The sequence below is a fragment of the Thrips palmi genome, unplaced genomic scaffold, assembly GCF_012932325.1.
Source record: "Thrips palmi isolate BJ-2018 unplaced genomic scaffold, TpBJ-2018v1 HiC_scaffold_15, whole genome shotgun sequence".
Lineage (NCBI taxonomy): Eukaryota > Metazoa > Arthropoda > Insecta > Thysanoptera > Thripidae > Thrips > Thrips palmi.
In genome coordinates this window covers 9994286-10018722 of record NW_023144624.1, presented here as the reverse complement: position 1 = coordinate 10018722, position 24437 = coordinate 9994286, and the positions used below count along the sequence as shown (strand labels likewise).

General features: G+C 61.3%; 2 protein-coding genes across 3 annotated transcripts in view; both read right to left on the bottom strand.

Annotated features, from left to right (window-relative positions):
- Positions 1-19846, bottom strand: part of LOC117641203 (gamma-gliadin-like) — a 110341-nt gene extending 90495 nt beyond the window's left edge. Inside the window, exon 1 of the mRNA XM_034378350.1 lies at positions 19520-19846. Within this exon, the coding sequence (XP_034234241.1) occupies positions 19520-19589 (70 nt within the window). The 5' untranslated portion in view covers positions 19590-19846. The remainder of the gene's footprint in view (positions 1-19519) is intronic.
- A 1702-nt stretch (positions 19847-21548) lies between these two features.
- LOC117641856 lies at positions 21549-24341 on the bottom strand. 2 transcript variants are annotated; one of them, XM_034379556.1, is made up of 6 exons: positions 24219-24341; positions 23744-23896; positions 23467-23659; positions 23266-23377; positions 23079-23191; positions 21549-22976 (listed from the first exon to the last, which is right to left on the bottom strand). In XM_034379556.1, the coding sequence occupies exons 2-6, from the start codon at positions 23876-23878 to the stop codon at positions 21592-21594; spliced, it is 1938 nt and encodes a 645-aa protein (XP_034235447.1). In that variant the 5' UTR covers positions 23879-23896; positions 24219-24341; the 3' UTR covers positions 21549-21591. The 2 variants fall into 2 exon arrangements, with proteins under 2 accessions (XP_034235447.1, XP_034235446.1); XM_034379555.1 differs by lacking the exon at positions 24219-24341 and having other exon boundaries at positions 23744-23966.
- Between the last annotated feature and the right edge of the window lie 96 nt (positions 24342-24437).

Here is a 24437-nt window from a genome sequence, read left to right as displayed (position 1 = left end):
GGACTCACCTGCAACAAATCAGAACACAAAACTTAGACCAAATTCACAAAAGCAGTGCGGAGATCTTGAACATTTTGTCCAGCTTCACGCTGTCCTTTGCCAGCTGTATTTCAAGCCGCGGCAGTGGCAAACTGGCCGTGCCTTGCTGCCAGCTTCGCATGCCTGGCCAGCCTGCCTGGGTGAGTGCATAAGGTGGGTGTGCATGTCGTGGGTGGGTGGGGCATGCTGCGGCTTGCTGCGTGCGGCCAGTGTTGAGCGGCCAGGTCCGCGCGCTCATGGGAGTCGAGCTCACTGCACAACATCGCTCACACACACAGACACACACACGAACACAAACGCACGCACACCACCTCGCACACACACAAAGGCGCTCACACCGGCGTTCGCGTGCAGCGCCATTTCCTCCGAACTCGCGGAAGATTGCCCGCAACATGTTGCGTAAGGCGCGCCTGTGGCCTATCCCGGCCCGCGGGGCGCGTCCCGGCCTATCCCGACGCCACAAGTGCCATGCGTTCGGTGCCCCTCCCTCCCCGCCCCCGACCCGCCGCCAGAGGGCCAGGAATGCTTGCAGACGTCGCCAGCCTCACCTGGCCATATTGGATACAGCCAAGTTTGCCAATTATCCCACACAGAGGGTACTACGGGCTAGGCCTGGGCGGCAGTGGTGCCCCGCCCTGGAGGCCCTGGACGTCCTGGACGTCCTGGAGTGGTCCTGGAGCGGTCCTGGAGCGGTCCTGGAGTGGTCCTGGAGGCACGGTGACGTCCCGCCCTATCCAGGGACCTCCTCGCCCGGCCGGACCGGGAATCGGGGCATCGGGCATCGCCATGGGACAGGCAGGCCCAGCCCACCAATACCGCCGTCGGCAACACCGCCACAATCACCCCCCCCCCCTACCCTACCCCTTTCATTCCCCCTCACGGAGGCCGAACTCTTGGGCCACACGGGAAATAGGCCCGACGCGTCGGCCCGCACTGCGACAGAGAGAGAGAGAGAGAGAGAGAGAGAGAGAGAGAGCGGTGCGGGACAGAGAGAGAGAACGTCATTTGAATAATCACGGCGTCACAGGCTGCCAAAAGGAAGAACCGGCAGAAACCATGAATAACAACTTATTGATCGACATTTTTCGTTCGGTTGTCAGAAATAGAGAAAAGAGTGGAGGCTCGGCGATGAGCAGAGGGGGGGAGGAGCACGGCGATCAAATTAACCTGAGGGGTGGGAGGGCGGGGGGCCTCGGGTTCGAATCCCGCCAGGGGCAAAGGCAGACGAAGCGAACAGCGATGCACGCACACACGCACACGCGTTGCCGTAATCCCGTAATCGCACAGACGGGCATAGAGGCGACGTCGCCGTCAATTTATGTTTACTGAGACACTAACGTCGCGCGCGCGCGCGCGCACACACACACACACACACACACACAGGCCTGCAGGCACTCATACACACGGACACTTCATCGAGAGGGGCCTCTTTCGGCAACGGGCGATAATTCGTTACGCAACGCACACACACCAACTTACTCACTCACTCTCACACACACACACACACACTAACTTACTCACTCACACACACACATTCTCGCACTCGGCACGCACCCTCGCGGGAGTAATGACCGACTGCACACACACAGACACACGCACACGCGCAGAGGAAAGCTCTCCTCCAAATCCCTGGCATGCATCTATTCATAAGGCACCTCCAATTACGCGGAGCATGAAGGATGAAGGAGGCCGAGGGGCTTCCCCGTGTCGCATGAAAATAATAAAGTGACTGGGAGGGGCTCGGGCGGCTCGGGCTCGGGCCTCGGCCAAGACAAAAAGATGGAAGCGGATTTAACGAACAGGGAGGATTAACCCGCGGACGGAGGGGGAGAAAAGGAGAAAAGGAGAGAAGGAGAGAGAAAGCAAAGTGCTGTCCTTTTCTGCACCGCTTCCTCTGGAGTCTGGCTGGTTGGTTCCATCATCACACGAAAACACATATGCATGAATGACGCTCTTGCTCACACACGCCCCAGCCCTGGTCTTGGAGACAGTGGCGTCGGAAGTGGGGTGACGAGGGGGCTCAGAGCCCCCCCCATCGCCAGCCAGGGGGGGCTGACCCCCCCCCCCCCCATTTTTTGGCCCGAGCGGGCGATAGCCATATTTAATTTTTGCGCGTAACGCTATTGGACGCACCTGGAGGCGACTTGACGTGTCGCAGCAACCACGCCACGAACATATGGACATTTCAAAGCATGCTCCTTGCTTTCATCTTGTAGTTAAAAGTAAACAAACGTCGTTGGCTTGAAGCTCGCTTCGCTCGCACTTTGAAGTAGCTTTTCAAAGTGACTTTATTTCTATGCAATAACATGTCGTTCACAGTCCATGAATATTTACCATGTCAAAAACATTGAAAATCTAAAGAGAAAACAACCGCAAATTTTACATTAAATTTCTTAGACGAATATTCATAGTGCATACCTGTGCAGGAGTACCTTTGGATTAAAATAGGCACGCACAATTGTTTTCTTTAAGCAAAATTTGACCTGTTGTAAGTATCACGTAAAATGAGGGGGGAGGGGGGTCGCGCTTAAGGATTTTTTAAAATATTTGAGCCCCCCCCCCCAGCGAGAGGGACTTCCGACGCCACTGCTTGGAGACACACGGGGAGCCGGGGTCGGATGGTCGCTGGTGGTGGTGTGCTGGTGGTGCGGTGGTGGTGGTAGTGCTGGTGGTGCGGTGGTGGTGGAGCTCCCCGGGCGATCTAACGCGAACCGCGAGCGGCGCGGACCGACCCCATGCATTCTGATGGCGGTTGCCGGAGATTGCTTTTCATTCCTACATCGAATGGCAATACATTGCGACACCCCCGCCTCCCCGCAGCCCAGCCCCTGGCCCCGCCCCGCCATTTCATCAAATTCCGCGGTTATTCCCGGGCATTCCCCAAATCCCGGCCCCGACCGCGGCCTCTGCCCGCCATTAGCGGGCACACTGCTAAAAAAGAAAAGTTACAGTGCTACGGTTTAAAAAGCCCGCGCACCCACGCGTCCCCGACACGTTGCCCTTTTCGTTTTCTTAACGGTGTGGTGCCAAGAAGCCTTCCAGGCCTTCCAGTGTGCGGCCGCGCAGCCTCACATGTCAGCAGGCGGGATTCCCTAACCCCCTTCCCCTTTCCCCTTTCCCCCGGGCCCGGGCCCAGCGGTGTGGCGGTGCAAAAATTCAACCCGAGGGGGTGTATGCAAATCCCCACAGATTAACATACGAGAGTGGGGGTGAGGCGCCACGGATTCTCAAGCACCCCCTCCCCCTCTTTTTTCCCTCTTTCTACTGCACCAGTCTCGAGGGGCCGCCCCATGGCCGCCCCCGTCCGGCGCGGTGGTGGTGTGGCCGCGCACAATTAGCTGACGTCCTCGGTCTGCGGCAGGCCGTTGGGGCAGGCCAGGGCCTTGGCCAGGGCCGTCGGTGCTCCCCGCGCGAGGGGCTGCACCATAGGACCCCAAAAAAATGGTTTCTGAATTTATTTACTTTTTGGAGAAAAAAATCTTGATACAAGAAATTTTTTCTTAACACGAGAAAAAAAAAGTTTGGCCAAAGAACATTTTTCCTTAAAAACGACAAAAAAAACGAGAAAAGTTAACTTAACGCCCTTTGTACACAACCCTCGGACGTAGTGCCACAGCCACAGCCTTGCAGTCGCTTGCAGTGCACCGACTGGACCGCTCGGACTTATCTTTGTCTTTCGAGGCGCGGAGGGGCGGACGAGGCGGTCCCTGGTCGGCCTGCCGGCAACTGGATCATTAAGCACTCCCAAATCGGAACCCGCTCTGGTCCCCGCGCGCAGCGCCCTGCCCGCCCTGCCCGCCCTGCGCCCCGAGAACCCAGAAGGACGCGTCCCCCTCCAGGACGGTCCGGGACTCTCCGGCGACAAGAAGATAATTACTCCGATTCCAGGAGGACGCGGGCCCCTCTTCACCAGCGCGGCCGGCGCGGCCAGCCCCCTCGGGGGCTTTCTGCACCCCCTCGCGCCCCCTCGCGGCCCCTTGCGGCCCCTTGCGGCCCCCGGGTCATCATTTCTCATTACGTTGCCGCAACAAAACGGCCGACTATTCACAGGCCCGCGGGGGGAGAAAAAATGTCTCAACGAGAGTCCCGAAATGGCAATAACACGCGGCGGGGAAGGGAGGGGGAGGGTCCACCCACCCACCCCCGCAGCCGTACCCCAGACGGCCTACCCCGCTCCCTGGCAGTCCCTGGTTCGATCCCATGGCCTGCCGTTTTGCCACAGGACTAGTGTTCTAAAGGGGAGGAATATTCCCGGGAATTAAGGGAATTCCCGGGAACGTTCCCGGGCACAATCAGACTCAAAAAATGGGAAATTCCCGGGAATTTTTAAAACATGGCTAAAATAAGCTAGTTTTTGCACAAAAAATGTATAAAGTGCAAGGTATCAAGTAATAATTATGAATCACTTGAGTGTATTTGCATTTTTCTTTCAGAAGAGAACAAAACAAAAAGTTTCGTAATATAAAATACAAGGTAGGTTTACGCCAGACCGCGTCTTGTCGTAACAGGCTTCGCGATGTCTCGCGGTCTGTTCCTCCAATCCGCGCCTGGCGTACCTACCTTGGCCTGCGGCGCTAGCCTGCCTTCGGCAGGCAATGCTTGCCCATCATCAGTTACTTCTGAATTGTTGCATGCTGGGGGGCTCCGCCCCCAGACCCCCTTCACTCTTTATAGAGTTACTTCATCTACAAATTACACGACCTTGACCTTTGTAACTTTTCAACTTGTCAGGTTAGGAGGCTCCGCCCCCAGACCCCCCTTTCATCAAGACAGGAGAAATCTACCTGCAGAAAACTCGATTTTCGCCATTTTTTAGGTGTTTTTCGGCTATAAAAACTGAACCAGTTGAGCTAGGAAAGTGAAATTTCGCGTGTGCCGAGCCAAGAACATACCCAATAAGGCTGCAAAATCTCAGCCAGATCGGCCGAGCCGTTCAGGAGGAGTAGTGTACACACACACACACACAGACAGACAGACAGAAAAAGTTTTTCAACCCCACTGGAGTAACAGGCTTCGCTATCGCTCAGCCAATAAAAAAATTCCTATTAAAAAGTTTAACTTTCATAAAATGTGATGGTTTCATATGAAGCAATGTTCCCGGCCAAGTGGGAATATTCCCGGGAATTCCCGGGAAGTCTCGGGAATATTCCCCTGAATGATTGTTCCCGGGAATTTTCGAACACTACACAGGACAGACTGCACCCAAAAAAATGACTTCTTGGATCAAGAAAAATTTAACTTTTCTTAGTTTTTGCAAGAAAATTTTCCTTAATCCAATTTTTTTTTCTTGAATAAAGAATTTTTTTTGTGTCAAAATTATTATTTTTCTTACAAAAACCAAGAAAATCGAAAATCAAGAAACCAGTTTTTTGGGTGTGCTGCCCTGATAGAGGCTACTCGTCTTCAGCAAATGCAGCCTTTCGCTGCTGTCCACAAGAGCTTCGGTTTCGGTTGCACTGTGATCGCCGCGCCCGCTGCGTCCGCGCGCCCAGCGTTCGGCGCGTCGGCATCGACGTTCGGCCGAGTCGGCAGAATCGGACAAGCTGGCAAAATAAATAATAGGCGGCGGTGCCCGGCGATGCGCGGCGCGCGATGGGGCAGGGGCGCCAGGGGTGGAACGCCACTGGCGGGGCACAGCACTATTATTCTCACGGCTCTGGAGTCTGTGGAGTCCGTGGAGTCCGTGGAGTCTGTGGAGTGTGGAGTCCATGAAGCCGAGGAGCCCGTGGAGTCTGTGGAGTTGGTGGAGCCCGTGGAGTCGGCGGCTCCAAAGACAAGGGTCGCTGCGGGGGCGGCAAGGGGTGGCAGGGGCGTGCTTGCCGGAAACACGGTATAAATAAGGAATGATCCGCTGTGCCGTGCCGTGCCGCGCCGCGCCGTGTCGGCATGGAGCAGCGACATGAGGAGCCTCAGCATCAGCCGGAAGGCCGCGAGGGGTGGAAAGACAAGTAGCTAAGCGGCCCATTCGCCAACATCCCCCCCCCTCCCCGGCGGCCCCCGCGCGCGCCAAAACAAAAACAACAAAATAATGATGGAGAACATCCGGGCGGAGAGCATCGCGGCCGGGGGGGGGGGGGGGGGGGGAGGCGTGCGCCAAGTCAGCCAGAAGTGACGAATAAAACTCGCCTCCGAGGGCGGCAGGAAATGAGACTCTGGGCCCGCACGGCGCACACGACACGGCCCGCAGTGGGCCAGCACACAGGCGCCGGCGGCCAAAACTCCAGACGCGTTTTGACCTCAAGAGTCGCTAAACAGGACCCGAACCGAGCGTGTGACCCCACCAATGGATGCCTCGTTCGAAGAGCAATCCATTGGTGGGGTCACACGCTCGGTTCGGGCCCCATTTAGCGACTCTGGAGCTCGAAACGCGTCCGGGACATTGACCGCCTCCACCGGTCTTCTGGCCCACCGTGCGGCCGAGGCCGAGGCTGGCTAGGCCCTGCTGGGCGCTAGGCGCCTGGGCCCACACTGCACCGACACGCACTTGGCCGAGTGGGACTGCATGGGTCGCTCCAGCTCCCAGATCGTTCCCGCTGCGACCGGCAGACCAGCGCGGGTTGCTTCCGAACACAGTAGTCTCTCTCGCACCTACGGAGCGTCCCGCCAGGGTGCGAGAGAGACAGCGGCCAAGCACCGTTCGGAACACGGGGAGTGCAATCCCGGCCCGGCCGCTGTATTCATCGAAAACTCGTTCCGCGCGCCGGGCGGGCTGAGCGGGCTTCGCTGGGCTTCGCTCGCTGGGCTTCCCTGGGCTTCCCTGGGCTTCCCTGGGCTTCCCTGGGCTGCCCTGGGCTGTGCTGCGTGGCGGCCTGCTCGGTCGGCCCGGTCGGACGAACACCTCTGGACGAGGCGAAACTGTTCCGTCAAACAAACTCGAGTGAAATTCGGAAAACTCATCACTCCGCGCTCGCTCTCCCCCCGCGGCGCGCGGCTTGGATTTAAAAGCGGGGGTTGGTTGGCCGCCGCGCCGCCGGTGCTCCGGAGGGACCGACGCAAAGCACCGGAAGGGGAGAAAAGTTGCCCCGCTCAGCCCCGCCATTAACCCTGGGAACGATGCTGTTTTAAACCGAGTAAGTTTGCCATTCGCTCCGCCGCTCTTCCGTCTTCATCTTGCGCGCATGGCGGCGAGGCGGGCGGGGCAGGGCGGCGGCGCAAAGTGGGGCAGAGGACAGGCGCCGGCGGCCACAACTCTGGACGCGTTTTGAGCTCCAGAGTCGCTAAATGAGACCCGAACCGCACGTGTGACCCAACCAATAGATTGCTCTCCGAGCGGGGATCCATTGGTGGGGGTCACACGGTCGGTTCGACTCTCGTTTAGTGACTCTACAGCTGAAAACGCGTCTAGAGTTTTGACCGCCGCCACCGGTCTTCTCATCCACTGTGAGGCATGGCAGCGAGGCGGGCGGGGGCGGCCCCAAATACTGCCAGTGATGGTCACGGCCAAACTTGCTTCCCACGCCAGGGCGGCGCCAAGCCCACGGCCCCACGGCCAAGCCAGGCACCCCATGCAAACGATTCCGATTAATAATTCAGGCCCCCCGACCAGGCGCGGATCCAGCATGATGGTGAGTGGGAGTTGTGAAAATGTTCCCCAAGCCAAGAGCAGAGAAACGCGGATCCACACATGAATCTTAATGTGGTTTGCTGCCGAATACAGTGGCAATAACTAGTCGTGTGCCTTGGGAAAGTTGGCTTCACTGCGAAAGAAAACAAGGTTAATCGAATTTTTGTTCTTAAAGTGTGGTTAATTTTTGAAACTGTGTTACGACCGGTTAGTTAAAAAAAAGTACCCGGTCCGACAAAACTAAAACCACAAGTGTTTCGATCTTTTTGCAGGAACTTTGTTTTTGTCGTGGAGGAATCCGCGGCATCTCAAGTCCAGTGGATAGGCGGGCGCACAGCCATCGCCCCAGAGCCCCGCGCGCGGCGCAGCAGTGAACGCGGACCGTCGTTCGAATCCCGGCGTCCCTATCCATTTTTCAACAGGCGGTCCGGTCCGCCCGTTGGCTGCAGCTGCGTGTCGCCGCGTCGCCGCCACTGCAAGCAGCTCGCGCACCTCCCCCGGCCCCCCTTCGGCCCGCCGCGTCCTCGCTCGCAATTAACCGCGGAGTGAAAACCGATCCGGCCGGCCGCGGCCCCTAGTCTGCTCCGGTCACGCGGAAGGGGTGGCTAATTAAGTCGTGGGGCCGCTAACGCTACCGCGCCGCACCGCGCCGCACCGCACGGAGAGGCAAGGCGAGGGCCACCGCCATCGGTTTCCCACCGACTTCCAAAGTTGAGCAGACGGCCCTCCCTCCTCGCCGCCTCTCCGCGTTCCAAGAGACGTAGCGCGGCGTGGCGGCGTGGCGTTCAGCCCCAATTTTTTCCGCCATCGCAATTTGGCGGACCACCTGTGTCGTCAATGCGGTGGGCGTGGGCGGTCGGTTTTCCTTCGAGATTGGCATTTCGTCCAGGTCGTCGTCGTCGTCCTGGTGGTCCCGGTGCAGCAGCACCCTCGTCACGCGCGCGGTGAGCGGCACCGCGCCTCGCACAGCCAATGCGCTGCCATCCCGGCTCGGCGGGTCGGCACCGTCCGGCCATCCAGCGCCGCGCGCCAGGGTCATCAGCCCACGGGGCGGGGCGGGGCGGCTTCTGCTTGCACCGCTTGCTTACACAGCGGGGGCCCCACAGCGTTCCACAACAAAGTTTCGAGTGAAGCGCGGCGGCGGGGTGGGGCGCGGCTCGGGCGCGGCGCGTCGAAGGGCACTGCTGCGGCACTGCGAGGTACCAGGGAGTCCCGCCTATCACACCCCCGGCAGTAGTACCGTTCAAACAGCGCCGCTCCTAGCCGCGTTCCCTTGTCGCCCCTCTCATTTCTCAGTGGGCCAGAAGACCAGTGGGGGCGGTCAAAATCACGGACGCGTTTTGAGCTACAGAGTCGCTGAATGGGACTCGAACCGAACGTATGACCCCACCAATAGACTGCTCTCCGAACAAGGAATCCATTGATGGGGTCACACGCTCGGTTCGAGTCCTGTTCAGCGACTCTGGAGCTCAAAACGCGTCTAGAGTTTTGGCCGCCTCCACCGGTCTTCTGGCCCACCGTGCCGCGTTGTGGACACCGGAAGTCGCTGGGGCGGCGGAACGCCTCGCCACGACTCCACTCCAGGGCAGTTCCGGCCTCGCTCTCCATATCACCAGGGCGACTATGCGGCCGAGCGGAACGACGTGCGGGGGAAGGGGGCTCAGACCAACAGTGCGGGGAACTCCAACCAGTTAGGGCGCTTTTGCTTCGCCGGGCCGCCTCTGCGCCGCGCTGCTTGCGCTGCTCACGTGCCGCAGGCGCGTCGCGGGGCGGAAAGGGGGGGGGATTTTAAAGGCAAACTTTGTCAAGGCGGTGCTTCCTCGCCTCGCCTCGCCAGGCCGCCTCTCACCTGCGCCACCTTAACTCAATCCAACAGTCGCGGTGCCAGCGGGCACCCCTGGATGGCACAGCCTCCCCCCCCCTCTCGCGGGGACAGTAAATAACTGCGACGACCGGGCCTCCCGCGGCACACAATCTCTGCGCGAATTCGATCATCTTTCTATCGCGTCCCCCAAAGAGCAAGGAGAGAAAAAATGACAAAGAGAGAAACAAGCAGGGAGGAAGGAAGTGGTGGAGGCGGCGGCGGCAGCCTGGTGTGATTCCGAGTTCCATCTTGGCAGCTGCTGCCGAGGGACCCCTCTCGCCAGCCGGCGGGGCCCAGCCATGGTCCAGCCATGGTCCAGCGCAGCCCGAGAGGGAGCCAGGGGGTAGTCTCCACATTCATCCACGCCGGCCTGCCAGTCTCGGCCAACCCGGACCGCACCGCAGCAGCATGAGGTACGCCGTGGGTGCGGCGCTCCCGAAACAAGCCCCCGGCCTGCCCGGCCGTGGAACCGGCGGCAGGGCGGCAGGGCGGCAGGGCGGCCGGGGTGGCACCCCGGACCGCCACCGCCACCTCCAGTACGACGCCCGCGTTGTTAATTTTAGCCGCGGAGTATCGATCACCAGCGGCCGGACCAAAGGCTGGGCCAAAGACTGGGCCAAAGGCTGGGCCAAAGGCTGGGCCAAAGGCTGGGCCAAAGGCTGGGCCAAAGGCTGGGCCAAAGGCTGGGCCAAAGGCTGGGCCAAAGGCTGGGCCAAAGGCTGGGCCAAAGGCTGGACCAAAGGCTGGGCCAAAGGCTGGGCCAAAGGCTGGGCCAAAGGCTGGGCCAAAGGCTGGGCCAAAGGCTGGGCCAAAGGCTGGGCCAAAGGCTGGGCCAAAGGCTCGGCCAAAGGGTGCGCGTTGAGATTGCCTCCGCCCCCAAGAAGCACGTAACTGCGGCATTCCATTCCAGGTGGCGCGGTGGCGGCGGCCCCGAGCTGATTGGGATGGGATGCCCTAGTTGTTGTTGCCTTGCCTCGCCTCGCCTTTGCCGGGGGGTTGCTGCCGCTGCCTTGGCCGCTCCTCCGCCCTTGCGGTTTCAAAATGCCGTTCGTCGGGCGGGCCTGGCGGGCCTGGCGGGCCGAGCTGCCGGCGGTGGTGGTGGCCGCCGGGCTGGCCGAAGAGGAAGGCGCCCCGCCAGCCCCGCCAGCCCCGCCAGCCCCGCCAGCCCCGCCAGCCCCGCCAGGCCCGCCAGCCCCGCCAGCCCCGCCAGCCCCGCCAGCCCCGCCAGCCCCGCCAGCCCCGCCAGCCCCGCCAGCTCCGCCAGCCCGCCAGCCCCGCCAGCCCCGCCAGGCCCGCCAGCACCGCCAGCCCCGCCAGCCCCGCCAGCCCCGCCGCCCCGCCAGCCCCGCCAGCCCCGCCAGCCCCGCCAGCCCCGCCAGCCCGCCAGCCCCGCCAGCCCCGCCAGCCCCGCCAGCCCCGCCAGCCCCGCCAGCCCCGCCAGCCCCGCCAGCCCCGCCAGCCCCGCCAGCCCCGCCAGCCCTCGGTCGGACACTGGCATTCACTCTCCGGATAATGAGATGGCAGCATCGCAGGACGGACCATCCCTTGTCTGCTGCTCGCCCTGCAGGGCATGCCCACCCTGGCCGCCCGGCTCGCTCTTCGGCTGTTGGTACTCGACCAGATTCCGCGTATCGTGTTCTCCGGACTTTATCTCGGCAACAACAACGACGACAGCAACAACAAAAGACGCGCACACAACAAAATTCCTCTCCTCTCGCGCCGCCGATCCGCCGGGCCGGGCCTGCACTGCCCGAGATACGGCGCGCGCAATATGAAAATAATATGAGGCGACGCGCGGGCGGCGGCGCGGCGGCGGGGGGAGTTGAACCCGCGGGCCCAGATTAGTATTTAGAAGGCGCAGCGGGTCGGGGCGCCCCGCCCGTGCCGCCCCGCCTGCTGTGAGCGGCTGTGAGGGATGCGGGGCTAAGTGAATAAGGGAGTCAGGGGGGAGGAGGGGGCATTGTGATAAGGTGAGGGTGGGGAGCAGCCCGTGTTTTCAGGTCATCGACCACGGAGTAATGACTCAGTGAACACGGCGAAAACGTCAACTCAAGCCCATAGCAACCAGATGTTTAATTTTTTTTTGGCAAAAAAAACAGCTGTTCTATATTTTCTACTTCTTTGTAGGCGCCACAACTAATTAAAATCACCCAAACTTTTTTTAGCACAACTAGTAATCGTCCAAACTTTATTTTCGCGGAGAATAGTGAAAAGGAAAAGGCGGTAGCTTATCCCCCGCAAAGCACGGTATGTTCCAATATAAATGCCACATAACTATCCACCCTTGCGGCGGGCGCCTTTTGTCTCCACACACAGACACATGCACACACACGCACACACACACGCGCGCACACACACACGTGGACGCTACAGCAAATCCACGCCCCGCACGAACACACATAACCGCACGCACACACACACACTCACGGGCAACACTTCTACGCATCCCATCCACAAACACTCGACGGGGCGTCAGGACACACCGACACACCGCAAAACGGAGGCCTCGCACACATAGCGGCGCTCGCGGGGGGGAAGAAAAAGAAAATATTGCAACGAAAATATGCGACCTTGTATTTTCCCGGCGGCTTTGGCTTTGCTGCCTTTTCACGAGCCTTCCTCCTTATTTACGCGCGCTCCCTCGCCCCCCCCCCCTTTCCCCTCCCCGGGGCGTGCCGGGGGACGACAGGGTCCCTGGGGACGTCGCACTGCGCACGAGGCGCCGGGGAGCCCCTCCAGGATGCCCTCCGGGACGCCCCTCCAGGACGCCGACACAGATACACATCTCGTTCGATTCCGCATCACTTGTCGCTCGCCCAGAAACAAAGCAGAAAACACGACGGTCCGACGCGAGGGGAACACAGCGCGCACGGCCACACGCACACACGCGCGCGCACACGCACACACACACACACGCGCGCGCGCACACACACGCACACACACACACACACACACACACGGGCGGACACCTTAACACCGACACGGACACGCGCGAGAAGCACCGCCATTCCACGTGGACGCGACGCACAGCAACGGCCCACGCAAAAAGGAGAGCGTTCAATTATTCGCACTGCGGCACTCGCCGATACCGCCGTTCGAACGGCGTTTACGCGCCAATAAACGAACAGTGTAGCGCCGGGCGAGAGCTCGCCTGCCAAATAGTGTGGGGCCATTCCACCCCTCGCTAGCAGTGCTAGCGCCACACGTGTAAGATAAATAATCCATTCTCGTCCACGACCACAGAGACGCTTCGTTTCCCCCTCGTGCGTGTGTGTGCGTGTGTGTGCGTTGGTGGGTGTGTGTGCTCGCGTCCGTGCGCCCTCCTTCCCTTAACCTCCCTGTGTACGCAAAGCCGTCGCCGTGTGCCCGGCTGTGCCGCTGTGTGCTCAGGGTTTCGCGTCTTCGTTTCTGCCTCATCGTTCGCCCTTCCCATCCCTTATAGATGTCCTGCTCCGTCCCCTTATCTTTCCGCTCTGTTACCCCGCTCGCTTCGCCGCCACGGCTCCGCCTCTCCCTCGTCCACCCCGTCGTCTCCGCCGAGTCTCCGCGGAGCCGCCAAGTCCCAAACAAACGCCCCGCGGCCTTCTTCGCTATTGCCTACGTCCGCGCGAGCGCCTGCCAGAGGCCGGGTAGGCAACCCTTCTGCAGCGGTGTGCTGCGTGGCGACGTGGTTGCCTACCTCGCAGGCGTCCGCGCGAACGCCTGCCAGAGGCCGGGTAGGCAACCCTTCTGCAGCGGTGTGCTGCGTGGCGACGTGGTTGCCTATCTCGCAGGCGTCCGCGCGAGCGCCTGCCAGAGGCCGGGTAGGCAACCCTGCTGCAGCGGTGCGCTGCGTGGCGGCGTGGTAGCCTACCTCGTACCATTACCATTAAGGGCTAGACCACACATGATCGTATGCCATTTCGGGCCCGACACATGCTCGCCTGCACTGCAAAACGAGACAAGGTCGTCCTTACTAGGGTGACACGTTATGCCGGCGGAGAAGAACCTCAATCGGCTACATGCTCCCACTCGCAGTATGACCAGTCAGAGAGGAGGTATACATCCCCGGGAGGGAGTGCAGGCCTCCACCCCAGAACAGTCGCTTTGAGCACAACCGCTACCTCGTAGGCGTCCGCACGAACGCCTGCCGGAGGCCGAGTAGGCAACCCTGCTGCAGCGGTGTGCTGCGTGGCGGCGTGAAGGCGCCCCGCCACTTTCGATTGGCTCCCATTCCCTCTCGCTTTCGTGCCCACGGGGCGTGGCCGACTGGCCGGTTGGGCGGCCAGCCCGACGCGGAGGCTCCGTGACGGCGGCTGGAGGCGCTGGCGGCGCTGCAGGCTCCAGCTGGAGGCGTCTCCTGCGGGCATGACGAGGCTCTCCAGAGGATGTCCCTTCCGCCGCCCGCCGCCGCCCCGCGCGGAGGAGGCCGCCAAGGTGATGACCGCCACCGCTGCCGCCGAGCGTTTTTCAAAGCGGCGCCCGGCGAGGCCCCCAAGTGTGCCGCCGTGGTGTCGCCGAGGACAAGGGCGGGGCGGGGCGGGGCCACACCGACTGGACTGACGCCCAGCCCGGAACCAGGAATGCTTCCCGTCTCGGAAAAAGTAGTTAAAAATGACACACCGCTCCGCTGGTCGGTTGGACCAGTCGGGCGGGATTCTGTGCCGACACCGGATTGGCCACCGGGCGCCACGCGCCGACCCAGGAACAGAGGCCCCGTGTCTCTCTCGCACTCGTTGAGGTGCCCCGTAGGGATCGCGACGAACCGCACTGCATTTTGCCCCTGCTAAGCAAACCCGCGTGGCGTCTTGGCAGTGGAGACACTCAGCCCGGCCGCACACCGCCGCCCAGCCTGCCCAGCCCACACACCGAGAAAACGAAAAGCAAGAGTAAAACTGCGGCGCTTCTTGTAACCTTTGGGCGGAGGAAACGGACAGAAAGTGTTGGAGGAATAAAACGAGGCATGTCGCCGAACACAAGGCTGTGCGCCGTGCCGGCAGCGACCACATTGAATGGTGAGGCATCATTAGTGTTTGGAACACCGCGCCTCGCCTCGCCGCGACCACGCCCGAGGTGGGCAGACTGCGTCCGTGAGGCCACTGCGCCTACAGGAAACCCTGCGGCCTTCTAGCTGCTGCGCGACCGCGGTGCCGCCTGCCTGGCTGCCTGCCTGGCCGCCTGCCTGGCCGCACGGATGCTGCGCGGAAAATGTTGCAATCCTGCTGGATATCCCCGCCAGCCTGCCTGGCCTGCCTTCTGCCTGCTGCATGCATGCGCCAGCGAGGAGGGCGAGGAGGATCGCCGAGGACCACGGGACGCCGGAACCAGGGAGGCGCTCCTCAAAAGGAACCGGAAAAACGCGCCATCGCACGACGGGCGCGTTAAAAGAACCAATACATCTCGTGCGACGACGGCGACCTTTTTGCGACTCCCGGGTTCACACTTCACTTCACTTCCAGGGGCAGTGCATTTTCCCGATGCCGTGATGTAACCCTTGTTACCGGCGAGCGAGCGAGCCGAGCCATTCCCACAAAGCGGCCGTCTCTCTCGCCCGATCTCGTGGCTGCTGCATTTAAACTTGCGGTAATGAGCCGACAAAGAGAGGGACAGAGAGAGAGAGAAGTCCCTACAAATAAGACGGCCGGCAATGCGAGGAATTGGAAAAGGAACAGCAAGCCCTCCGTAACGCCGTCTGCCTGCCGGAGTCTGCCTGCCAGGCCCGCCAACCCGCCATTCCGTTCCATTCAAACGAACGCTGAAAAGGTGCAAGCGTTCCCTCCAAAACCACTCGGCCTTGCGCGTGTTCCTTTTTTTTCACCTCATCTCTCTCTCCCTCTCTCTCTCTCTCTCTCTCTCTCTCTCTCAGCAGTGAGTCCATCAGGAGACACGGGGGTGGAAAGGGTGCGAGCAAGGGAGCAGACTACAAGAAGCCAGCGGGCTGCGAGGGGGCTGGGCGTCCGGGCCCGGGCGAGCCTCGCCGCCTCGCTGCACGCTACAAAGTACAAAGCAACCCCCAGGAACGCTGCCGCGATGCTGCGCTGCTGTCCACCAGTTGACTCCCACGGTCCGGCCCGCGGCAGGGGCCCAGAGTCCGCCCCAGACTGATTCCGAGAGTCGCTTTCGTCGCTCCGTCTCTCTCTCGCACCTACATGGGATGACCCGCAGCCCACCTCTACCTCCACCGTGCCACCGCAAAGCAACCGCCAAAGTAGAACACCACAACGCGCCCGCTGCTGGACTTACCCCTTATACCCAAGCCACACACACACAAGCACACAATCGACCCCCCCCCCCACACACACACACATGCACGCAGCGGGGGGTGCCCGCGCTTGACTTTCCACACACGCAGAAAGGGGAATGTTTTTGTCGTGATGGCGAAGACGTGAGCTGGGACACGGAGGGGTGTCGGCTTGAAATGACTGGCTCGGTATCGCCACCGAATCGAGAGCTCGAACCGCGCGCGGCGAGCGGAGGAAGGGAGGGAGAGGGAGAAGGGGGGGGGGGCGCAAGGGGAGGGGGTGGCGAAACAAAACGCGCCCCGGAATATGACGGGCCGTGATTGGGGAATCGAGTTCCCCTACACAATGCGCGCACACACACGCACACAGACACAGGGGCAGGGCTCACAGAGGCACCCCGATGGGGCAGCCAGAGAAAGGTAAACGGGTGGTCAGCCGCGGCCCGTGAACCTTGTGCGCGCTTGGCCCCGGAAATAATAAAAAAAGAGGGAGGAAGTTGGAAAAAGAGGTAAAAGGGCCCGTTACACACACAGACTCCCCCTCCCCCCTTACACACACACAATCAAACAGAAGTCAGTCGTTTGGAGGCAAACTTGCTGGCGGCCTGTTCCAGAGTCAGAGTTGCCGTTCTTGCATGGAGTGGGGCAGGCCATATTTTCCCGACCAAATATAGACAGAAAAATTAGGCAAGCGTGTCACGCTTCGTAACACCACCCCCACCGACACGCCCTGCGAAAAAAAAAAACACAAAAAAACCACCTCCGCTAGCGGTTTGCTGTTTGCGGTGGGGGCTGGGGCAAAGAACGCGTCTCCAATAACCCAGCAAGCCGGCACCTGGGGCCGCCCGGCCGGCCCGGCCCGGGTTCGAATCTCGCCCGCCCGCACCCCTTCATTTTGATTCGGCCGCATTCCTCAGAGGACACCCGCTGCGGCGCGCTGCGGGTCAGCCCCGCCAGCCCGCCAGCGTCCTCGCCCCTCCTCCCCCAGGTCCTCTTATCAGTCAATGAAAGCCAGGATGTGGGCAGACGAGAGGAGAGCGGCGCCGCCGCGAGATGGAGCGAGATGGCAGGAAGCAAGACCAGGCAGGTGGAATTCCGCCATTCCCCACTTTGGGACAGCCCGACCCGCGGCCCGGCCGGGGAAAGCGGCGGCCGCTCTTCGATTTGCAGTCATGTCTCCGCGGACGGGACGAGCGCGGCACGCGGCACGCCACTGTGCGGTAATGCGCGCGCACTGCAACCCTTCGGCCGGCCCGGCCCGCTCGTCCCGACGGAACTTCTGCTCTCATTTTCATTTTGTGCACGCGAGCCGGCCGGGCCGCCGGCGGCCACTTCGCGCTCGCTCGCTCCGCAGCTAGGCAGGGCGAGGGCCTCGCCGGCCGGGCCTCGCCACGCTGGGCTGCACCGCCTTGTGTTCCACGCGGAGAATTATGCGAAAACGAAAGTGGGCTCGAAGCATAGCCGAATTGAATACCTCCCCCCTCCCTTTTCTCTCTCTCCTCTCCTCGTCGTCGTGAAATTAAAATATCAGCTCCTGCATGCACGGCCGGAGTCTGGCCCTGCGCGGTGGGCGGCACTTTGCACGCGGAATATGCAGCGTCCGCACGGCCGCGGCGGCCCGAACATGGAGCGCTACATTTCACTAACAGTCACGTGGGCGGACTGGAGGGGGGCGGGGGGACATGGTCCGTAATTGAGGCATAAAGACGCTCCGCCGGGCCAAAGTCATTAGGCACGCTGCCATTCGCACACACACACGCACACACACGCGCACACACGCACGACATTCGTACCGCTTTCCCCCTTTTCCATAGGGTTCTGGCCGTTCTGGCGCTCACGGCGCAATGAGCGGCGCGGTGGTGTGCGTGTGTGTGTGCGTGTGTGCGTGTGCGTGTGGCGGGCCGGAGTCTGAATGCGGCCGAGAGCGGCGAAGACGCGGCAGCGCCGGGCAGCCGCCGGGGCAGCGCGCATCATGTGGAGAACGTGGAGAACCCTTCCCGCCTCGAGGGCTAGCGCGGCCGTCGCTCTGTCTCTCTCGCACCTACACAGGACGTCCCATGAGTGCGAGAGAGATAGAACGACGACCGCCCTGCTGGGGCCGCAGCAAGGGCCGAAGGGCTCGCCGTCAAACGCCGCCAACAATGCGGAGGCAGCGCAGGGCAGTACTGTAAGCTAACGTCTGTCAGTTCGGGGCTGGGCCGCTTCGGCCGTTCGGACGCGGCGCCGACCCGCCGACACTGCTGCTGGAGGCTAGCAGGCTCATTCCGACCAGTTCGCGCCATCTCCCTCTCCCTCTGCCGTCTGATTCCGAGCACTGCTTTCGTCGCTCTGTCTCTCTCGCACTCATGGGGCGGTCCGTTGGGGTGCGAGAGAGGCAGAGCGACGAAGCAGTGTTCGGAATCAGACGGCAGACACCGCTACAAGCCGCCTCCATGCGCCGTGCGAGAGAGACAGAGCGACGAGAGCACTGTTCGGCAACAGCCAGAAGTGGACAGCATGCAGCGGGCAGCGGCCGTGCTGGGGTTCGATCCTCGTTGGCGACGACGTCGCCGTGCTACGTCGACCGGCCCGTGGGACGGGATGGGCTTAGCGGTTTCCGGGCCACTGCATGCACGCGGACCGCGCGGCGCGGTCAAAGTGACGCCGCTTTCAGCCCCACCCCGTGTTTGTTGTTGTCCTTGTTGTTTGTCACCAGGGGCTTTGCTGCTGCCACCAGTGGTCCGGCAAGGCTTAACGAGATGTCGCCACGGCCGGCCACGCACAGTGGGCCAGAAGACCAGTGGAGGCGGCCAAAACTCTAGACGCGTTTTGAGCTCCAGAGTCGCTAAATGGAACTCGAACCGAGCGTGTGACCCCGCCAATGGATTCCTTGTTCGGAGAGCAATCCATCAGTGGGGTCACACGTTCGGTTCGAGTTCCATTTAGCGACTCTGGAGCTCAAGGCGCGCCTATAGTTTTGGCCGCGTCCACGGGTCTCCTGGCCCACTGTGCCACGGCCCGGTCGGTCGGCTTGGAGGCTTGGCGTCCGGGGCGTGCGCGAATCGCGCGTCGTGTGAGCCTCCTGCCTGCGTCACTAATGTACCCGCAACGCGCAACGCGCAACGCCCGCAACACGGCGGCCAAGGCAGCGCCGAGGCGTGGCAGCGCCGCAGCAACGCAGCAACGCCCCGCCGTGCCGCACCGCGGTGTTGTGGTCTCTTGCATCAGCGGCGAGGCGATTGCCGGGTCGCACGGCGAACCTCGAACCACTCGAACCTCCCCGCGGACCGGGCGGCGGACATGGGTACTCGGATGACAGGGCGACGGCTATCCAGGCCCGGCTCCACAGCCCCCAGCGGGCTGACTCCGAGCGAGGCGTCCGTCGGTCTGTCTCTCTCGCACCCACCCTGTGCGCCCCGTGAGTGCGAGAAAGAGAGACACCCCCTCTCGGACCATAATCGCGCTCGAGCCGCAAAAGGCCCACAGGTGCGTGGTTCATTTTTACGCGACCCCGCGGCGCAGCTCGGCGCTCGCAGCATGAGCCTTTACACTGTAGCCTGGCCGGCCCGGCTGCCCAGCACACAGCACTGCGCAGCACGCGCCGGGATGATTAGCAATTTGCTTTCAAATTTTTGACGAGGCGACTTGGCGGTCGGGGCGCCGCGGGGCGGCCCGGTCCTTTGTGCCATTGCGTCTGACAATGTCGCCGCCCCGCCCCGCCCGCCTTGAAATTTAAATCAAGAGCACACAGCAGCCACCCCGGCCGGGCCGGGCCGGGCCCACTCCCGCCCCGACCGCCGACCAGCCCCTACAGTGTGCCGGCCGCACGGCGACACGGCGCCCGGCCACTCACCTTGTTGGCAGGAGGTTAATCCAATACACAGCGACAGCAGCGACAGCACCAGGCACGTCGGCGGCCTCATCTCGCCGCGGCACTTCAACACTGGGCACACACACTGCACTGCACTAGGAGGACCACAGCGGGGGAGGACGGCGTGCCCGCAGCCAGGGCGGCGATTTCATGCTGGTGCCGCCTCCAGCGCCTGCAGCACTTCGAGCACCGACAGGCTGCCGACAGGCCGACGGGTAATCCACAGGTAATGCCGGTCACGTTAATCCACTGGACGGCGGTGTCGCGGTAACGCTAACAGGTGTCGCTGGCGGGCCTGGCGGGCCTGGCGGCGCGGGCCGGCCGCGGTTCGCGTCAAGCACGGCGTTGGCGGCGGCGTCTGTGCGGGCGGCGGGGCGGCGAGGCGACGCGCGGCACCGGTCTGGCCTCTCGGAGCGCTCGCGCGGTACTGAAGGGAAGGCAGGAGGGAAGGCGAGGCGAAGCGAGAGGCGGGAGGGAGGCAGGGCGCTACGCGGCGCGCTACGCCCAGGCATGCTTGGGCCAGCCAGCGGGCGGCGCGGGGCGGCGCGGGGCGGCGGGCTGCAGCCGGACCGCGTGCGAGTGGGGGAGGGAAGACCGCGCGGTCGGCCGCCACACCAGCCAGACTCGCTCCGTCCCCGTCCCGCACGTTGCGCAAGCGATCGGAATGACAGAGACAGAGACGGCGGGGTGTAAAACGCCTCGCCCGACTCGCCGACCTGGCCCGGCACGGCCGGCACGCACTTCGCACTCATCCCTTCACCGCTGTCGCCGCCAGAGAGAAGTTCCTGCTCGCATCCAGTTGGGGCGCGCATACGTTACGGTGGAGTGGTGCACCACGAGGAGGAGGAAACTCAAAATCGGGACTCGGTTGCGCAAGGCCGGCCTCCTGTGGGAATGTGGCTCCAGATCGAGAAGTGGAGAAGTGGCTCAAAACTCGGAGTGCCCTCCGCTTCCGAGAAGGAGGTGAGCAGCAGCAGATGGTGCACGAGTCTCGCGTGTTGGAGCGACACCCTGACAGCAGTGGGGCACGCCCGGCACGCCGCGACAACACCAAGCAGCGCTCATTCACGATTTCACAGGGACGATTTTAGCGGCCTTGCTCGGCACTAACGTCTCCCTTCCAGCGACCCAATCAGTCTTCGAGCGCCGAAAACAAGCAACTGCAGCAGACTGAATCCGAGAGTCGTTTTCATCGCTCTGTCTCTCTCGCACTCATAGGCGCTCGCATAGATGCGAGAGAGACAGAGCGGCGAAAACGACTCTCGGAATCAGTGTAGACGTTCTGCACAGCAGCGTCGAGCAAGAAAGCGGAGTCACACGGAAATGAGTCGAAAACGCAAAGCGCCAAACTCCATAACACGGTCACAGGCGTCTCTACGCCAGCCACTCCTCGCGGACGAAAACTCTGTTCCTCCAGGAAGTTTTTAAAACCGCGTTGCCGCGATGATTCCGTAACCCACGAGTGCACACCGCCTGCACCGCGCACACCGAGGCGCACACGGATAACGAGGGAGAGGCCGCATAACCGATCCGCTGAGCCGCAGTCAAACCCAAGCCGACGTCTCGAAGGCATGCAGCACGATGTGTTGCTCGCTGCACTTAACGACTCGTCTGCGGCACACTGGGAAGGGGGCAGCTGGGGCAGCGAGCGAGAGGTGCCGGCCATGCAGGCCGAGCCCCGGCACTCTGTGGCCGCTAGTGGCGCACTGGTGGCGGCGCCGTCGCGAGCCTCCGAACCCTCTTCCGGTCACGTGATTTGAACTTCGCGCCGTCGCTGCGAGCACATCTCGCATGCACCGTGCGTAGCGCGCAGCAAGCATTGCCCGGCGCCGAGGGGGCTGTGGGTCACGGAAGGGACTGGAACGGACCGACGGACCGCTAGCAGTGGCGGCACCACATCGCCCCACTGCCACGCCAGTGCACTCCATTGCACTGCATAGAGGAAAACACGCTCACAATCACTGCGCACAAGTTGGTTCAATTTGAACGTTGCCTCTTAAGGGCTTAGATTCTATTTAACTGATTAAAAAGTACACAGCTGTGCAATTTAGTGTTCAATTCTTGGACTGGAACCTCGATAGGAAGGGCTTCTTCGGGATGAACTTGGCTTTGGATGTAGAGGACGCCGCACCGTGCGCTGTGGGCTGTGAGGCCGGCCAAGACATCCCCATGTCCTCCTGGAACTCCACCAGCAGGCTATCGGGCTGGCAAGGCTGGGCAGCAGGCTGACTTCTCGTTTGAAATGGCGAGTCTCCAGCCAAGCCGGGGGCGGCTGCTCTTTCAGCAATGACTCTTGTCGGAAAAGCTTTCCCTTGTGAAACTCCAGGCTGGACTCCAGTGGGGCGAAGCACGCCCTGAGTGACTCCAGCCTGGACTCCAGCGGGGCGAAGCACGCCCTGTGCTCCAGCCTGGACTCCAGCGGGGCGAAGCACGCCCTGGGCTCCATCCTGGACTCCAGTGGGGCGAAGCACGCCCTGAATGACTCCAGCCTGGACTCCAGTGGGGTGAAGCACGCCCTGAGTGACTCCAGCCTGGACTCCAGCGGGGCGAAGCACGCCCTGGGCTCCAGCCTGGACTCCAGTAGGGCGAAGCACGCCCTGGGCTCCAGCCTGGACTCCAGCGGGGCGAAGCACACCCTGGGCTCCAGCCTGGACTCCAGTAGGGCGAAGCACGCCCTGAGTGGCTCCAGTGGGGCGAAGCACGCCCTGAGTGACTCCAGCCTGGACGCCAGTGGGACGAATCGCACCCTGAGTGGCTCCAGCCTGGACTCCAGTGGGGCGAAGCACGCCTTGAGTGACTCCAGCCTGGACTCCAGTGGGGCGAAGCACGCCTTGAGTGACTCCAGCCTGGACTCCAGCGGGGCGAAGCACGCCTTGAGTGACTCCAGCCTGGACTCCAGCGGGGCGAAGCACGCCTTGAGTGACTCCAGCCTGGACTCCAGTGGGGCGAAGCACGCCTTGAGTGACTCCAGCCTGGACTCCAGCGGGGCGAAGCACGCCTTGAGTGACTCCAGCCTGGACTCCAGCGGGGCGAAGCACGCCCTGAGTGGCTCCAGCCTGGAGTCCAGTGGGGCGGAAAACGTGCTGCGGAGTTGCAGGCAGGGTGACGGTGGGACGAACGACGCCCAGAAGCCACTCAGTCTGGACTCCGGGGGGCCGAGGCCTGCTCAGAAATACTCCCCTCTGTATTCCAGGAGGACGATGCTGAGCTGCACCAGCCTGAGCCACGGCGGGCTGCAGAGCGACGTACGGCGTCAAAGCCTGGACTCCTGTGGGATGAAGTGCGCCCGGGAATACTCCAGTCTGGGCTCCAGCGGGTCGACGGAGGGTCTGAGACGGTTCCGCCTGCACTGCAACTGCTTCGATGTCGTCTTCATCCCATGGTGCTTCGGTGCGAGTGGTGTCCGGAATCCATTCACCGGGATCTTCTGAAGTGAAAACTAAATAAGAAAGGAACAGAGGGACAGCTCATCAGTCCAATTAAGTAAGTCGCGTCTTTTATTGTGATTAAAATTACGCATTAATAATGGAATTTTACTGACCGAGTACATCTTCTGAAATCTGCTCTGCTTCTGTTAGTTCCTTCTCCAGATTGGCTATCTTCTTCGCAACCTCATCAAGTGCCGCGTCCTCATAACTGCGACTCTCTCGAATACTGTAAATGGAATGGAAAACAATGTGGTAAACCTTACTTCCACAATGCACAAACATTCAGGAAAGCAGACTGACCCGGCGAAGGTTTTGCCCTCAACAGGCTCCTTCGAAAGACGAACTTGATCGTCATGGAGCTCAACGACCTTCTGCAACGCTTCCACTTCCTCCCTTGCGAGCTCCGCCTCACCTATACACGTAAAGTGAAGTTTCATTCATTCATTCGTTCGTTCCGTTGTCCATTCATTCATGTTGACTGACACCGTCTAGGCCTCTTACGTTGCAAACCCGCGTCGTCGCTGATGGTGGGGACGTCAGCCTCGGTCAACGTCTGCTGCTCCTTGCGGCCGAAACGCCGCGGCCGCGGCGGGGCCGAGACCTTGGCCGAGACAACCTGCAGCCCATCCACAACGGCTGCCGCCACCTCTCGATACGACAGCCGAGCTCGGTGAACCTCGGCTGCTAAAGAATCCTAGAGAAAGCAATCGTCCAATTCAAGTTGAATGGCACTGCTTGAGACTGGGTGCATAAAAAAACACTCTTAATTTTGCATTACCAGTTTCCGTTGCCTGTCAGTAACGGGCACTTGCTGCTCCTTGCCGACCGCAGCCCACGCATCCACCTCCAACTTCATGAGCTCCACTTCAATTTCCTGGCGTCGTCGAATCAACAAGCTCTCGAAACTGTCCATTGCTTGGTACGAGTTTACCTTCACACACGCCACAAACAATGAGGTTCGGTAGTCAGATACGTTTCGTGAGATGCAACCCACACTCACGGCGCACCGCGCGACACTTCAAACCGGGCGGGAAAAAACATTGCCCCGTTACCCCACGAAATTTCCCACCATGGCCAGTTATTTATTCTGCAATTATATTGAATTCGCTGTCTAAAATGGATCTTCATGGGAAGAAGAAACATTACGGCATTCGTTTGTACTACAGGTATTTGTTGACACTGAGTTTTCTCCCTTTAAACTGAGTTTCGGAAGCACCGATTCCCGCAGGTAACTTTCATGATGTGTGGCTAACCTGAAAAGGGATCTTCCTTTTTCGAGTTTCTTTCGAAAATTTGCAAAGATTATGAGCTGGTCTTGCATTCAATTAAAATCTGCAGCTCCGAATGGTATCTAGTGACGCGCGAAAGTATCCTACTCGCCTCTAGTAGGGAATAAAATTCGAAAAATTTGAATTTGATGCGTTCACTGCCTTAGTCTTCGGAGCAGAACGGTTCCGTGGCTTGAGAGGCAT